We start from the raw sequence: 16,124 nt of genomic DNA, 5'->3' as shown, positions 1-16,124 counted from the left end.
AATGTACGTTGCAATGTACAAAGCAAAGTTCACATGGGTTTGCAATTTTCTACGCGAAGCGAGGTGGACGGAGTGGGTGCGGGAGAGGGAGGGCCGGAGGCCCCCCTTTGCACCTCCCCGCCGTGCGTGTGTGTGTGTGTGTGTGCGCGCGCGTGTGTGTGTGTGTGCGTGTGCGTGTGCGTGTGCGTGTGCGTGTGCGTGTGTGTGTGTGTGTGTGTGTGTGTGTGTGTGTGTGTGTGTGTGTGTGTGTGTGTGTGTGTAGTCAATATTTATGTGGTCAATATTAATGTGGTCAATATTAACGTGGTCAATATCAACGTGGTCAATATCAACGTGATCATTTCGAACGTGGCTATTCCGAACGTGACCAAATCGAACGTGTCCATTTTGAACGTGGGCAAATCGAACTCTGTACAATATTTTGTGTGGTCATTCCGAACGTGGCCGTTACGAACATGACCATTTCAGACGTGGTCATTCCGAACGTGGCCGTTTCAAACGTGGCCATTTCGGACGTGGCCATTCCGAACGTGACCGTTTCGAACGTGGCCAATTAGAACGTGTGGCCATTACAAACATGGCTTTTACGAATATACAGGGGTGTCCCATTTTAATTCCTCTAGTCGAATATCACGAAAACCAAGCCTGGGAGAGAAAAATGGTTTAGACATGTGTTGTATGGTTTCGAGGGGCCATAAGATGGTACCATTGAATCTGAATTTGCAACTAGCAGTTACACATTTTTACTTTAACATAATTATGTGTTTTAATTACGCCAATTGATTTCATTAATCTGTGCATAAAAGTATTAGGATAAGATAATCGAAAAATGAATATTTTACGAGATATCTTGTATTTTATGTTAAAATATTGCAACTTTGAAGCTTTATAACTAATAGTACCTTCTTATGGCCCCCTCGAAACCATACAACTTTGTCTGAAACATTTTTGTCTTAAATATATGGATTTTGAGATATTACAGTGTATAGATTAAAATGGCCTACCCTGTATAGTAATAAATATTATTATCTAGAGAAAAATCTTTTACTTACGAACAATTCTTATGTTTCATAATATTTACAATCATGATGTTCTTCAAAAAAGTCATACATATACAAATGTTTTTTGCACCAAGAACATCGTATTATAGCAGGTGCACCACATATTGTACAGCGTGTTATTTTTTGTGTTTCTTTTCCTGAGAAACAAAAATCCACTGGGTTTTCAAACCGTGGCCGTTCTTCGATATAGTCACTTTTAAACCAGGCATATTTGAAAAGATTATGGTATCGTAGAGATGACAGCTTTATATGCGTCAAAGATTGTAATTTGATAATATTATTTCTCAAATGTAAATTGATATCATAATTTAATAACATAACACGATCACTAAATGTTCTCACGAAATTTTTCCATATTCTAAACCCATAAACATCTAGCGGTTGAATCATTGCTGTGGTTTTTTTAGTATTATTAAAATCCGTACATCCTTATCTTCAGGCATAAACTCTTGTAAGCTTGTGGGATGTCCGCTCCAAGAGTCTAATAATAGCACACTGAAGTTTTCAGTTGAGGATAAAAATACATTTGTAAACCAAGACTGAAAATGTTGGGTAGTTAGATTTCCTAATTTTGAAGCTGCGACAAAAACATTTGCGGGCCTAAACAAAGTTTCTTCTACGCGTGGGCCAAAATTTCCACTGGCTTCTTTCAATACCAAATAAAGAGGTGATTACAGTTGTCCTCTTGCCGAAATTGTAGGCATAATGGTGTAACTATGTGTAGTTGCTGATTGTGATTGAACTACGTTTTCGACTGTTTTAACACCTTGTATTGTCAACGTTCTACCTGAATGTATTTCCAAATTGAAGTTACTTTCGTCTGCATTATATATATTTTGTATTTCAAAAAGATCAATAAATGATTTCATAGAAGCTGAATTCTTGGCTTGCAATTTATAATTGTTCTCTCTTTGATGAACGGTTTATAAATTTTATTTTTCTTGATACTCATAGTTTCTTTTAAAATTTAATATCCACGTTGCTCCTGCTTTGAAATAAGGAAGATTAAATTCTTCTTTTGTTTCTAGAACCCACCGTCGAAAATCCAAGTCATGAATAATTTTGTTGTTATCGGCAGCATCTTTAAATTTTTCCAAGACATATTGGGAAATATATAATAACTTTTTCCTATGAGTACCACTTTTTTGTAGGGAGATTTCCCATCGATACAATTGCTGCAAAGATTTTACTTTTCTAAAACGATGTTGTACTGATGTTAAAGAGTAACGTCCCTTTTTTTACTTTTCTAATATTCAACTGCTTTTCTTTTATAATTATTATTTATAATTTCGTTTCCTTGTGATGTACAACTTTTTTCTTCCTCATCTTCAGAATTTTCTTCAGGTTCTTATATTTCGTCAACTGTGACAAATTCTCCGTCGAATAAAGGAGGGTTGGTAAAAAGTAGCGATTTTTGCCCATCAACCGGCGCCTAAAATTGATATAGATTATCGTTGCTAGTGCCCTGCAGAATGCAAAAATATTTTTTTAAAGCCTAAAAACGATGGGAACTTGGCGAGATTCAAAAACAAAGTACGATGTTATACTGTAACAGATGTTCGAATATCTTATGCGGTAACCTCGGAATAGGTGATTTAATTGTCTTTGTGGTGTTATTACACGACTGGTCATTGCAAGCATGATATAAATATCCACGACAAACTGTCATTCAAAATAACTGATCCAATATGGCGACTTTTTTCTAATAGTCATGCGTAGCCATTCGTGAGAGACGACGGTGTTAACGATAATATAAATCACTTTGAGTAACAAAAGAGAGTGGAATTCATTCTATAAGTCTATATAATATTGATAATTATTTTAACATAATTTTACCGTTATATTCAATTTAACATTTCGAACTTCGAATTGATGATGCCGAATGTATTTTATCAGACACTCCGAAAATCCTCAAGTAACAGTTTTCATGCAACAGCGATGACTTTTCCAAACATATATGCTGCCATATTGGATCAGCCATTTTGAATGACAGTTTATTGTGGATATTTATCACAGACTTCTATATACAACTAGACTGCTAACTCCGGCAAAGTACATAACACCGAAAAATATGTATAAACTTATGCGCATGCGTCATCATTAGCAGGATGACAGTCACGCTGATTGGTTTAATTTAAAGCAATGTCACTCACACACGAGTTTTCTATAGTAGCCATATTATATATCTATCCCCTCTTTTTCTCTATCCTACTAATGTTGCACATATTTTTCGGGGTCACTTTTTAGGTCTAATATATAAGGAAGTTAGCGGTCTAGTTATAGTATAGAAGTCTATGATATTTATACCACGCTTGGAATGACCAGTCGAGTAATAACACCACAAAGACAGTTAATGTGTGAGCCGTTCCCACGAATGAGAAAGGCTCGTGCTACCTCGCCCTTACAGGCATACGCCACATTTTTACATCCACTGTCTATCGAAACCGCCCCGAGACGGGCGATGGAAAAATCCAGTAGCGCCTGCTGGTTCGTTTGCGCAGGATGGACAGTTTAGCCACGACGAATAAGCTCACCTTCCTTCCTTAGGGTGACATAACTTCGCCGGCTGGCATTCGCCACTATCCGACTCCTTCACCCCGCTATCTTATCCGTCGTGCTCACGGAGACCACGGGGAGGCCTGTCCATTTGCATCCCGACCTGGATGAACGCTTCTAACCCTGTTGGGCGAAAGGAATAGTGATAGGTGGGTGGGGTAAGGTGGAAGAATCCTACCTAATTTGATCTAACGCGACGCGAACGCTGCTCGAGAGCGTGGTTCTCCCGAGAAGATTACGGGGCCACACTCCCATGCCCGAAGGCTCCGACCTCTCCGGTTGAACAACGTACCTACCTAGTATATAATCTACGATTCGTATCTCTTTAGTCAAAGGGATTCTCGACAAAAATCGGCGAACACGGAAAGGGCCTCTGGGCTTAACACGAAGAAGCGTGCCACATCCGGCCATTGCCATTCACCTTCCGGTACGACGCTTCGCAGGATCTCTCTCTGCGCGTCAAAGAGGGGACATTCCAGCAAGAAGTGCTGGACCGAATCAACTCCACCTCCGCAAATGCACACGTCACTTTCTACGAGACCTAACGACGCGAGTCTTTCCCTAAAATCGTGTCTAGTGAGGACCTGTGTGCTCCAATGATTTACTTCTAACGAACGCGCAGCTAGTCTATCTCGCACGTCCCTAAAGAAGGCGAACGTGGTACGACCCTTACTTGAAAAGTTCCATCGGGTCTGCCACATATTTATCGCCTCGTTCTTAATTCCTTCGATCGCGGTTTTTTTTTCAGTTCCGGCGGGGATCTCAATATTACCGATCTTGGCGAATTTTCCCGACCTAACATTATAACGCGCGGCACTTTCGCGAAGAACTATATCGACCGGAGTCGCTCCTCCGACAACGCAGAGTGATACCCATGAGGCCGTGCGGTATGCGCCAGTCATTGAAATTAAGACTCGACGCTGCAAGGCTTTCAGAATTCTAATATCACTCTCCGTACACAGGTCGGCCCACCCCGCAGCAACATAAACCACTGTCGGTGCGAACACGCCCCGGTAGATCGTGGAGAGTGTTCTAAAACGCAGGCCCCACTGGGCTCTCGCTACTCTACCTAACCTCTCGAACAGCGGTCCGACTTTGCTGTTTAAATATTCGCAGTGCGATCTAACCTTTAAATTTCTATCCAAGTAGATGCCAAGATACCTAACCGTTCGCTTAAACGCTATTTTCGTTTCACCGATTTTAATAATTGGCGGCCTATTCTCGAAGTCGACGGTTTTCTTATTTGTCTTTCGCTTCCTATCCGGTCGTGCTCCTCCCCGTCTACCTATCGGGTTTCTCGAGATCGCGTCGGATTTCAGAATGATGGCTTCAGTTGTACGTTCGGAAATCTGAAGCTTCGCGGACCTACACCATTCTGCTATTATATTGACTACACGTTGGCCTTCTGTCTCGAGTTCCCTGCGCGAGTTTCCGTTTATGACGACCACGAGGTCGTCCACGTATGCGGCGAATCTATCTGGAATCACGTCTTCCAGTACTTTCAATAGGCCATCAAACATGAGGTTCCAGCAGGCCGGACCGAGAACGGAACCCTGAGGGCACCCCCTCTCGGCCCGCTTGGACACCTCCGCGGAACTAAGAGAAATTTTTACGCTTCGGTCGCTGAAGTAACTCCGGAGTACTTCGAAGATATTACGCGGACAATCTCGTTTCTTAAGACTATCTAACACAAGGGGCCACCAGACATTGTCAAAAGCCCCGGAAATGTCAAAGAGAAGCGCAATGGCGTACCTTCTTTCGGAGGCAGAGACCATTCACCGCAACTCCACGATAGCTTCCTCCGTCGATTTTCCGGGCATGAACCCGAATTGTCGATTGGAGACCTTCTCCGGTGCTAGTGACGTGTCTAGCAGACGAGCTTTTATAAGCTTTTCGAAAAGTTTTCCTACTACGGAGAAGAGACAAATGGGTCTATAGGATTTCGGGTCTCTCTCGTCCTTGTCTTCGCCTTTCAGAAGGACTCGGAGTTAGTCCTCCTTCCAGACAGAAGAAAAGACGCCCCACTGGAGACACCCGTTAAAGAGCCTAACTAACTGACCGGGGATTACTTTACAGACCGCCTTGAGTACGACGACCTCGACTAAATCTAAACCCGGAGCTTTATTGTTTTTAAAAGTTTTTACCGCGCGAGCCATTTCCGCCTCCGTGAAGAAAGAGGCGTCGGCTGTATCGGGGGCGACTCTACATGCGTTTTTAATTTCACGCTGTTCGAGCGTGTCCTCTATCTCCCGATCATCTGGGATGTGCACATCCAGGAGGTAACTAGCGGTCTCCCCTAGTGACTTTGTGGAATATTCGCCACACCGGAGTGTGCTTAGCACCCCCTCAACCCGGAGTTTGCTCGCTTGTTGCTTGTAAACGAAGCCCCAGGGTTCCCGGTTGCCGTGCGATGTGATGAACTTCCGCTAGCTCGCGAGTTTCGCCCGCCTCACCTCTCTACAGTACTGCCTTTGTGAAGAACGATACTCCAGCAGTACCCGAAGGTAAGCAGGGTCCTCTTGTCCTCCCTGAAGGGCACGACGCAGTCTATATACCTTTTTTTAGTTATTGTTAATTTTCTTGTCCACCACGGGTTGGACTTCCTAAACTTGCGCTTCCTGGGCATTGACGCGACACAGGTCTCTGTAAGCACCACTGTGAGCGTTTCTGCCATTTTTTCTACTTCTATTGTGGAGCACAGATTGATAGCCTCCAGTTGCGATTTTGAAAGATCTGTCAGGGTCACAGAGAACCGTTCCCAGTCGGCCCGACTTGTGTCGAACCTCGTGTTCCCAGCGCTCCGATCGCCACCTGACTCTTTCGGCAATCTCAATCTTATGTCCACGGCCCTGTGGTCACTGGTGGTCCAGTCACACCTTACCTTCCAATCACAGATGAACTTGTTCATGGAGGGCGACGCCAGGGTTACGTCGATGAATGACGAACCCCTTGTCGTCCAAAAGGTGGGCGGCTGTCCAGCATCATTGACCACTAACATGCCAAATGCCCTGATGAGGTCCTCGAATCTGGCACCTCTATCGTCTGTCTCTTGGGGACCCCAGTGTGACGACCGAGCATTGGCGTCTACACCTATGATAAGTCTCTCCCCCCTCAGTGAACGAAGCACCGTCTCGAGGTAGCTGAGGTGCCTTTCAATCTCGTTGCTGTACTGGAAGTAGCACGAGACAACGTAGAAGGAGAAGCTGGGGGCCTGTACTTCCACACAGACACAATGCGTAGTGCTAAGCTGCGAGATGAAAACCATTTCAAAATTGGGATTACAGATCGCCACTGCTGCCCACGGACGTTGCGAGCGCACTGCGGCAACCTTCATCCCTACGATGGTGTGGCTTGAGCCCTGCTTCCTGACGTGTGGTTCTTGCAATAACAGGACGTCAAGTCGCTTTTCGACTACGAGCTGACGCACCTCACCCGTTACCACAGCCGAACGTCGCATGTTCAGCTGCAGCATCCTAACACCCGTAGACGCACTACCTAAGCTAGAACTTATCTTACCTAATTCTTGTGGTGTCGGGCCACTCGCTGTGTGGGGTGGGGTTGAGTCCGCGAATCTAACCGTCTTTCGCACCGTTTTCGCAATATTCGCGGGTCTAAGCGCGGATCTAATCGCGGGCTTATTTATCTCGCGCGCTATTTGTTTGACGCCGGTTTCCGATTCTCGCGCTAAATTTATTGACGCCGACCTAATCGTAGTAATCAAACAACGTTCTAAAACGACGTACACGGTTCTAATCACGGCTGCTTCGCGACTGGCTAACGCGGTTCTAGCGGCAGGAAGGCTGCAATCCCGGCGCTGTGCACCATCGCATATTGTGTCATGGGCCTGCGCGGGCACAGCTCGGTGAGGCGCTCTCGAGGAGGCGGAGGCCGCCACCGAGCACGCGGTCGAGCAGACCCGCGACTCAACGACGGAGACACCCCACGCTTCCATACTCGCAGCCGTGCCAGACCGGAAGCGGTCGGCCAGGCGGGCACTCCTCCTCACCATGTCAAAGTTTTTATTTTTAGAACCCATATGAATCCCACGAGTACGGTGGAAGGAATGGTCGAGCGACGTAGAGCCACCTTTACGCCGCCAAGCCTAAATACACCGGGAGGACGGCAGGTATCCCGGGACGGACCGCGACATTTTGCATCTACGCGATCATGCAGACCCTAAACATGGTTCCTAACACCTTAGCCTTCAGACGTTGCGCGGGACCGACCGCGACGACAATGACGACCTAACGACCGCCCAAGCCGACGAAGCTACAGACGGCAACAGCCGAAACCCGATAGTACCTGAAAATAAAGTACCTGAAAATACCTGAAAATAAAGTACCTAAAAATAAATAGAGAATATTAAAACACACTCATGCACGCACACACACACTCACACGCATACACACTCACATTCGCACGTGGGAGTCACTGGGATCGGGGTGATCCCCGCCTCTGACCCGGCGGGCGACTGAGTCACCCATCCAGTCCTTCGGGCGAGGGTCCCGACCGGCTCCCACTTTTCCCCACTGAGGAACGCCTCACAGCAGGAGCACCCACCGCTCGGCACCCTCATCCCGCGGGAGCACCCGCAAGTCGCAAACAAGGAGGGAGGGGGGGGGGCACAGCCGTCGACCGTCCTACCAACGCACGAAGTGCGCTTGCCACATAGGAGCCATTTGGCCAGCAAGCTGACACCGACTCGTGGCAATGCTGTCTGGGCACGTTAGCTTCACCTTTCGGTTACTAGAGCCCCCTCACCACGTCAAGGTGTGCCCCCGAGGGAGAACACCACAAAAACAATTAAATCACCTATTCCACATAAGATAGACCACGAACATCTGTTACAGTATAACATCGTACTTTGTTTTTGAATTTCGCCAAGTTTCCGGTTTTTAGGTTTTAAAAAAATATTTTTGCATTCTGCAGGGCACTACCAATGATAATCTATATGAATTTTAGGCGCCGGTTGATGGGCAAAAATCATCACTTTTTACCGGCCCTCCTTTAAATCTCAATAATTCTCAAATTCTAACGTAGTGTCAGTCTGCATATTAAATGATATGTCGTCTATTGAATTTTGTATAATATCTTTTATATTATCATATATTATATTAATTCAATTTCTCTATTATTTACAGATTTCTCTGTTATTTACATGTTTGTGGAATATTTGAAATTTGAAATGATACAATTAACAAATTTAGAACATTTGCAGGATTCACACGTAACATTTTGCTTATTATACTAAAAATTCAGACACTTTTTATAAAAATTAAAACTGACAATCTCTCTTTTATATTTCAGTAAATCGTTAAACTTGTTGGTTATATTTTATATTAAAACTACGCGCAATAATTCCGATTTATATAGAGCCTTATTATCTTTTTAATTAATCTTCTCAATACAGAAAAATTACTTTAAAATATCACAATACGTCACTATTCTGCATTAAAATTAGAATTATATGCGATTAATACAGTGATATTGAAACAATAAATACGTGATACAATAAGTATACAATATAAATGTGCAATATAATCGCATTGTTAAGTATGAATATATAAACTTGATAATTTCTTAAGTTACGTTCTAATGCAATGTAGAAATATTTTTACAAAATTTACTTAGAAAATATGATAATATGAGTTTATTTAATCAGAGAAAATAATGCGTAGTTTTTGATGAAATAATCTTTTGTAAATTAAAAAATGGAAAAAATACGTTTTAAGATAAATCAGTATGATTTGTATTACAAAAACATACCAAATAAATAATAAATTAAAATTAATATTTCATATAAATAAAATTATAATAACTAAATTCGACGAGTGTAATAGAACTATTAATCATTAACAATTTAATTGTGTAGTATTAAGGTGGGAAAAAAATCTTCAAAATTTTTAATTTCAATAAAACTATTGTATAATATGTAGAGTTTTATATTAATTTCTTAATTTACAATATATACATAATATGTAGGTACATACGTAAATAAATTAAGAAATATTTAATTCTGGCCTGAAAATGCTTCTAGGGTGAAACCATACCTCACGTGAAGAGCAGTTTTTTTATATATTTTGAAAATTATTCAAGATATCGAAATATGTTTCATACAAAAGTTTCATGATAAAAACACCTCTATTTGACTAGATTAATAAAAATTTGTTAAAAATAAATTTTTTCAAAGATTTAAAATAAAATTTTTTTTTAAATTATTTTTTCAAAATTGTATTAATGTGGTTAAATAGAGGACGTTTTATCATAAAACTTTTGTATAAAACATTTTCCTATATTTCCAATAATTTTCGAGATATTTAGAGAAAACCGAAAAACGGCTTAAGGGGTGGTTGTATCCCTTAGAATCGTTTTTGAGCAGCAACTGAAAATTTCTAAATTCATCTATTTACTCCTTCTATATGTGTGCAAAGTTTCATTAAAATCAGAATTTCCGTTTGCGAGGTTCCCTTGTTAGTTGCAAACCTACACTCATACCCCCCAAATCGTAAGAGGCAAAGGGACTCACGTTAATCAAGCACCCCGAATAGTGAGAGAAAATATAATTATATAAAAATGTATAAAAGTATTAAGATTACCGAAAGCTGAATGTTTTATAAGATATTTTGTATTTTGTCAAAATGTTGAAACTTTCAAGCCTTATAACTCAAAAAGTTCTTAATGAAAAATACTTTATTATAGTGTTTTGGAAAGCTCTCGGGATAAGTTATAAGAATATGCCATGGAAAATAGAAGGTTCCTTTTAAGAAATTGAAGGTGATCTTCATATGACCTTCAAACAACTATTCAAAGTCAAACCAATAACACCGTCTTATGTATCTTTCGAAACCATAATAACTTTTGTCTGAAACATTTTTCTCCAAAATGCTCTGTTTCCGAGATAAAAGGGGTGTACGTGTGGTCTGAGACACCCAGTGTATATATATATTTAACGTGATTCAACCTATAAATTTTGTAAAAACATAAAACATGATGACAATCATATCGAGAAAATTAATTATTTAATGCACTATTTTATGTAACTTTTTTTTTCAATAGGATTAAAAAAAATTTATATCAGTTACTTTTCTTGATTTAGAATATATATTCCATCTGGTGTATGGAGTTTCCGTTTGTCAGTTTGGAACTGCAATTTCTTGTTACATAGTGTTCAAGATATTCGTGAACCTTGCATCGAGGCTATGTCTTTAAAAGGACGTGCTTTGCCAATATTTAACCATCTTTATCCTATGGAATCCGAATATCTGACTACAAACACTAGTTACACTTTCACAGAATCTTCTCCTTATGAAGATAGTTATTACTATTTATTAGTCGTTTCGAAAAGTGTTATCGAGTTCAGCGTCAAGGTCGACATATTAGGTAATTTTTAACTAATAAATATTATTTTTAAATCTTGATCTACTATAACATTAATTTATATTCTGAAAAATATATAAATATGCAAATATTAACACATAAATTTACACGTAAATTCTTTAATTTTAATATATATGAATGAATAATTTATTGCTCCCTTTGGAGTTGCAAAGTCATATTTACAACACCATACATCCTACAACAAACTTACTCCATACATATCTATAAACAATTGCTTAATCTGATTTTTTCTCGCCTTTCTAATATGGGGCGTGGCTGTGAGGATAAAGGCAGTTATTTTCTTTTTGCTCACAGTCACCTCCCTATTCGCACACACACACATACGTCAAAAAAACGCGGGAGCTTCCGTTTCCTCTTGTTTTCAAAATTCTCCATAACTGTCTTCGCCCCCCTCTCCTCTCACTCTCCCTCTCTCATTCTCTCTCTCACTCTCCCTCCCCTTTCCCTTCCTCTCTCTTACTTTCTCGAACGATCACTCATTTTCTTTCTCTCTTCCATTTCCTCCCTCCTTCCCTCTCTCTCTCACCCTTCCAGGACTTCTCATCTTTCCTTTTCCACTTCTCTCATCCACCATCTTCTTCTCCCTCCTCTCCTAGCACCCATCTTGTCTATCCTGCCAACTCCCCCCCCCTCACTCCCTCTCATTTCCTACATTCCTCCCAAATATGTTCCCAAGTATCACTTCCTCCACCATATAGTCTAATCTCCTTTTCTGTTCTTCCTCCCAATATCTATTCCCCTTTAATTCACTTCCCAGTCTAAACCTAGCCACTCTTTTCCATCTACTTTCCCCCAGTTCTTTATTCTTAAATAACCTGGCATCTCCGACTTCACTTCTCCGTACCATCTTTTAAATTGCGACTCCTTGATCTTTTTTCATTTTTCTCCTCTTTGTTTTTCCTTATCCTTACTTTCTAATTCCTCAAACCATGTCCATTTCTTCTCTTCCTCCCCTGTCCTCAAAAAATTTTGCCCTCTCCCTCTCCCATCCATCAACTGCTTTCCTCTCCCTTTGCTCTATCTCTCATTTCCTCCCAACATTTGCTCGCTAGCCTACTGCCTCTCTCCTCTCTCAATTTCCTTTCCCAATCCCATGCTCTTTTCCCCGCTTTTCCCTTTAGTTTCTCTCGTAATTCCTCCCTCACTAAGTATCCCGGCGTCCTACTGTCCATTCCCAATACCGATCTCATGTACTTTTCTCCAGCCTCTCAATCCCTTCCCTCTCTTTCTATCGCCAAATCTCTGCTCCATAGCTCATTACTATCCACATTAACCTATCGAATAATCATAGTCTCCTCTCCCAATCTTTTCCAAACCTTTTTTTTTATCGTAGGGGAAATGCTTTACGCATCATCCGGAGGATCGGGAACTTCTTCGGGGGTATGTGGGACTCTCCCTATTTAACGGGCACACCCACTAAAACCCCTACGGGTGGTCTAACCCGGCGATTAATGAGGGGGAGGGCGGGTCTCGCCAGCGGCACTATCCCGAGTCCCCCCTATCTTTTCCAAACCTCCTTTTCCCTATTTCTCAGATTTGACTCATAATTGCTGCCTTTTAACCCTCTCTCTCACATCTTTTTGCTTCCCGTTTCTTTTAAGTGTGTACCCTAGGTACCGGAATTCTTTCACTTCCTCCAATCTCTTTCCCTTCTACCTTCACTCTATTTTCCTTTCTCTGCTAATAAAACTATATCGTCCGTGTACGCTAGGATATACACTCTTTCCCCTCCTAACATTACTCTTCCTCATTTAACTTTCCTCATTTCCTCTTCCAAATCTGGTATAAGTATGATAAACAGCGAGGGACTCAGCGGATAATTTTGTCTAACCCCCCTCGCTGTCCAGAAACTTTCCCCTACCGAGAGGGTCCCGTTAGCACACATCCCGATAGCACACAACTACACATATTGACCAATGCCTAGGATAACCTAACTAGCACGATTAGCCAATCAGAAGGTTCAATTGTTCATTGGCCAATTAGCATTGTGCGCTATCGGATCCCGTTCTTCCCTTACACCCCTTCTCTTCATCATTTCTATTAACCCTCCTATCTACTGAATCAAACGCTGCCTTTAAATCTACAAACATAGCCACTAACTTCCCTTCTTTCCTCTCTACTTGCCTTCCTAAAAAATTTAATATGTAAATATTATCTATAGCCCCCATCTCTTGCCTAAAGCCAGTTTGATTGTGCGGTATTATTTCTTTTCTTTCCAATTTCTTCTTTAGTCTTCTCGCCAATACGGTCGCGTAAACTTTGTATAATATTGGCATTTTTCCGGCCAACTTTCTTCTTTCCATACCCTATAGCAAAGAGAGGCCTTCACTTGGACACAGTACAATTGGACGCGTTGCAAATGGACATGGTTCAAATGGACACGAAATTTTGGATACGGTTCAATTGGACACCGTTCGTTTGAACACAAAAGAAAATGTGGGCTGTTCACTTGGACACAGAAAATGCGTCCTGTTCACTTAGACACAGAAAGATGCGCTCTGTTCACTTGGACACGAAAAGATGCGTTCTGTTAACTTGGAAACAGAAAGATGCACCCTGTTCACTTGGACACAGAAAGATCCATCCTATTCACTTGGACACCGTTCATTTGGACACAAAAAGATGCGTGCTGTTCACTTGGGCACACACACGCACACGCATATGCACACGCACACGCACACACATACACAAACACACACACACACGGAGAGGTGCAAGGGGGCCTCCGACTCTCCCCCTCCCGCACTCACCCCGTCCACCTCGCTTCGCGTGGAAAGTTACAAATTCATATAAACTTTGCTTTGTCTTGCAACGTACATGCGAAGCGAGGTGGACGGCGTAGTTGCGTGAAGGGGAGGGTCGAAGTCTCCCTTTCACCCTCCCCCCCTGTGTGTGTGTGTGTGTCCAAGTGAACAGAGCGCATTTTCCTTTGTCCAAGTGAACAGGGTGCATCTTTCTGTTTCCAAGTGAACAGAGCGCATTTTTTCGTGTCCAAGTGAACAGGACGCATCTTTCTGTGTCCAAGTGAATAGTGCGCATCTTTTCGTGTCCAACTGAACGGTGTCCAAGTGAACAGCCCGCACTTTCATTTGTGTCCAAATAAACGGTGTCCAAGTGAACAGGGCGCATTTTCCTGTGTCCAAGTGAATAGGGTGCATCTTTCTGTTTCCAAATGAACAGAGCGCATCTTTCCGTGTCCAAGTGAACAGGGCGCATCTTTTCGTGTCCAAGTGAACAGGGCGCATCTTTCTGTGTCCAAATGAACAGGGTGCATCTTTTTGTTTCCAAGTGAACAGAGCGCATCTTTTCGTGTCCAAGTGAACAGGACGCATCTTTCTGTGTCCAAGTGAACAGTGCGCATCTTTTCGTGTCCAACTGAACGGTGTCCAAGTGAACAGCCCGCACTTTTATTTGTGTCCAAGTAAACGGTGTCCAAGTGAACAGGGCGCATTTTCCTGTGTCCAAGTGAATAGGGTGCATCTTTCTGTTTCCAAGTGAACAGAGCGCATCTTTCCGTGTCCAAGTGAACAGGGCGCACTTTTCGTGTCCAAGTGAACAGGGCGCATCTTTCTGTGTCCAAGTGAACAGGACGCATCTTTCTGTGTCCAAGTGAACAGTGCGCATCTTTTCGTGTCCAACTGAATGGTGTTTAAGTGAACAGCCCGCACTTTCATTTGTGTCCAGGTAAACGGTGTCCAAGTGAACAGGGCGCATTTTCCTGTGTCCAAATGAACAGGGTGCATCTTTTTGTTTCCAAGTGAACAGAGCGCATCTTTTCGTGTCCAAGTGAACAGGGCGCATCTTTTCGTGTCCAAGTGAACAGGACGCATCTTTCTGTGTCCAAGTGAACAGTGCGCATCTTTTCGTGTCCAACTGAACGGTGTCCAAGTGAACAACCCGCATTTTCTTTTGTGTCCAAACGAACGGTGTCCAAAATTTCATGTCCATTTGCAACATGTGCAATTGTACTGTGTCCAAGTGAACCGCTCCCTATGGCAAAAACCCTATATCCAATTTTCTAACTCTCTTTCTTCATATCTCCACTTTATTTGGAATTTCATCCCATTGCCTTCCCATCCTTCAGCTTCTGTTTCACATCCTTAATTTCCTCCCTACTTAAATCCTCCTTTACCTCTATCCTTCTACATCTTCCTCCCTCTTGCCCACTTACCACTTTCCCTTCTACTCCATCAAACATTCCCATAAAATACTCTTTCCAATCTTCTATATTAATTCCTTTGTTTATTCTCGTCTTTCTCTTCCTTTCGCTATTAACTATTTTCCATACCTCGCTCTTCCTTTGCACCTCTTCAGCTTACTTCTTCCATTTCTCATTTTCCTTCATCTTTTTCATTTCACATAATCTCTTATATTCCCTTTTACACTTTCTATATCCCCCTCCCCCTTCTCCCCTCTTCCTCCACTTTTTTAGCTCCCTTCTTACCTTCTTTTTCTCCCTTTCACATTCGTCGTCCCACCACCTCTTTTTTACATTTTCCCTTTTCTCTTCTCTCCTTTTCCACCTCCCTTATCACCTTCTTTACCTCTTCCTCCATTTTTTCCCATTCCTCTTCTAATCCTTTTCCTTCCAATTTTACTCTCCTCTCTATTACTCTCCTCTCTAACCTTCTTTTGAACCGTTTGTATCCCTCGTATCCCATATTCTTCTTCTACTTTTTACCTCCTTTTAACTCCTCTCATCCTTCTCTATTTCTTCTTTCATCCTTTAACGGATGATGGTCAGAGTCAAGCCTGTCTCTCACTCTTAAGCTTCTAACTCTGTTTCACCTATCTATCCCCTAATACCAGATATATCACCGTGCATTCTTTTCCTCTCGTGAATGTACATTCTCTTTCTTTGTTCCCCTTTATGTTTCCATTAAAAATGCTTAAGTCTTTCTCCTCCGCGAAATTTATTAAAATTCTATTTTTTTTGTTCAAAAACCGTCTTTTGAATTTGTTCTCCCTCCCTTTCCTCTTTCTCTTCTTCTTCTCCCCCCTCTCTTCCTGTTCTTGCGTTGAAATCTCCCCCAATTACGGTATTGTAACCTTCCTCCCTTTCCTCTATCCATTTCTCCAACCTATCCAATTTCTTTCCTAAGTCTCCAT

The 16,124-nt window shown here is 42.1% G+C and overlaps 1 protein-coding gene and 1 pseudogene across 6 annotated transcripts in view; one reads left to right on the top strand and one right to left on the bottom strand.

The window, feature by feature from the left end:
* LOC140666976 (post-GPI attachment to proteins factor 6) overlaps positions 1-16,124 on the top strand; it is a 119,777-nt gene that overhangs the window by 25,672 nt on the left and 77,981 nt on the right. For all 6 annotated transcript variants that reach the window (XM_072894542.1, XM_072894543.1, XM_072894541.1 and 3 more), the window contains exon 5: positions 10,714-10,997. In XM_072894542.1, the coding sequence (XP_072750643.1) occupies positions 10,714-10,997 (284 nt within the window). The remainder of the gene's footprint in view (positions 1-10,713; positions 10,998-16,124) is intronic.
* LOC140666831 (uncharacterized) lies at positions 587-2,163 on the bottom strand (annotated as a pseudogene).

This window comes from Anoplolepis gracilipes, chromosome 6 (genome assembly GCF_047496725.1).
Source record: "Anoplolepis gracilipes chromosome 6, ASM4749672v1, whole genome shotgun sequence".
Lineage (NCBI taxonomy): Eukaryota > Metazoa > Arthropoda > Insecta > Hymenoptera > Formicidae > Anoplolepis > Anoplolepis gracilipes.
This window is presented reverse-complemented; position numbering and strand designations above follow the sequence as displayed.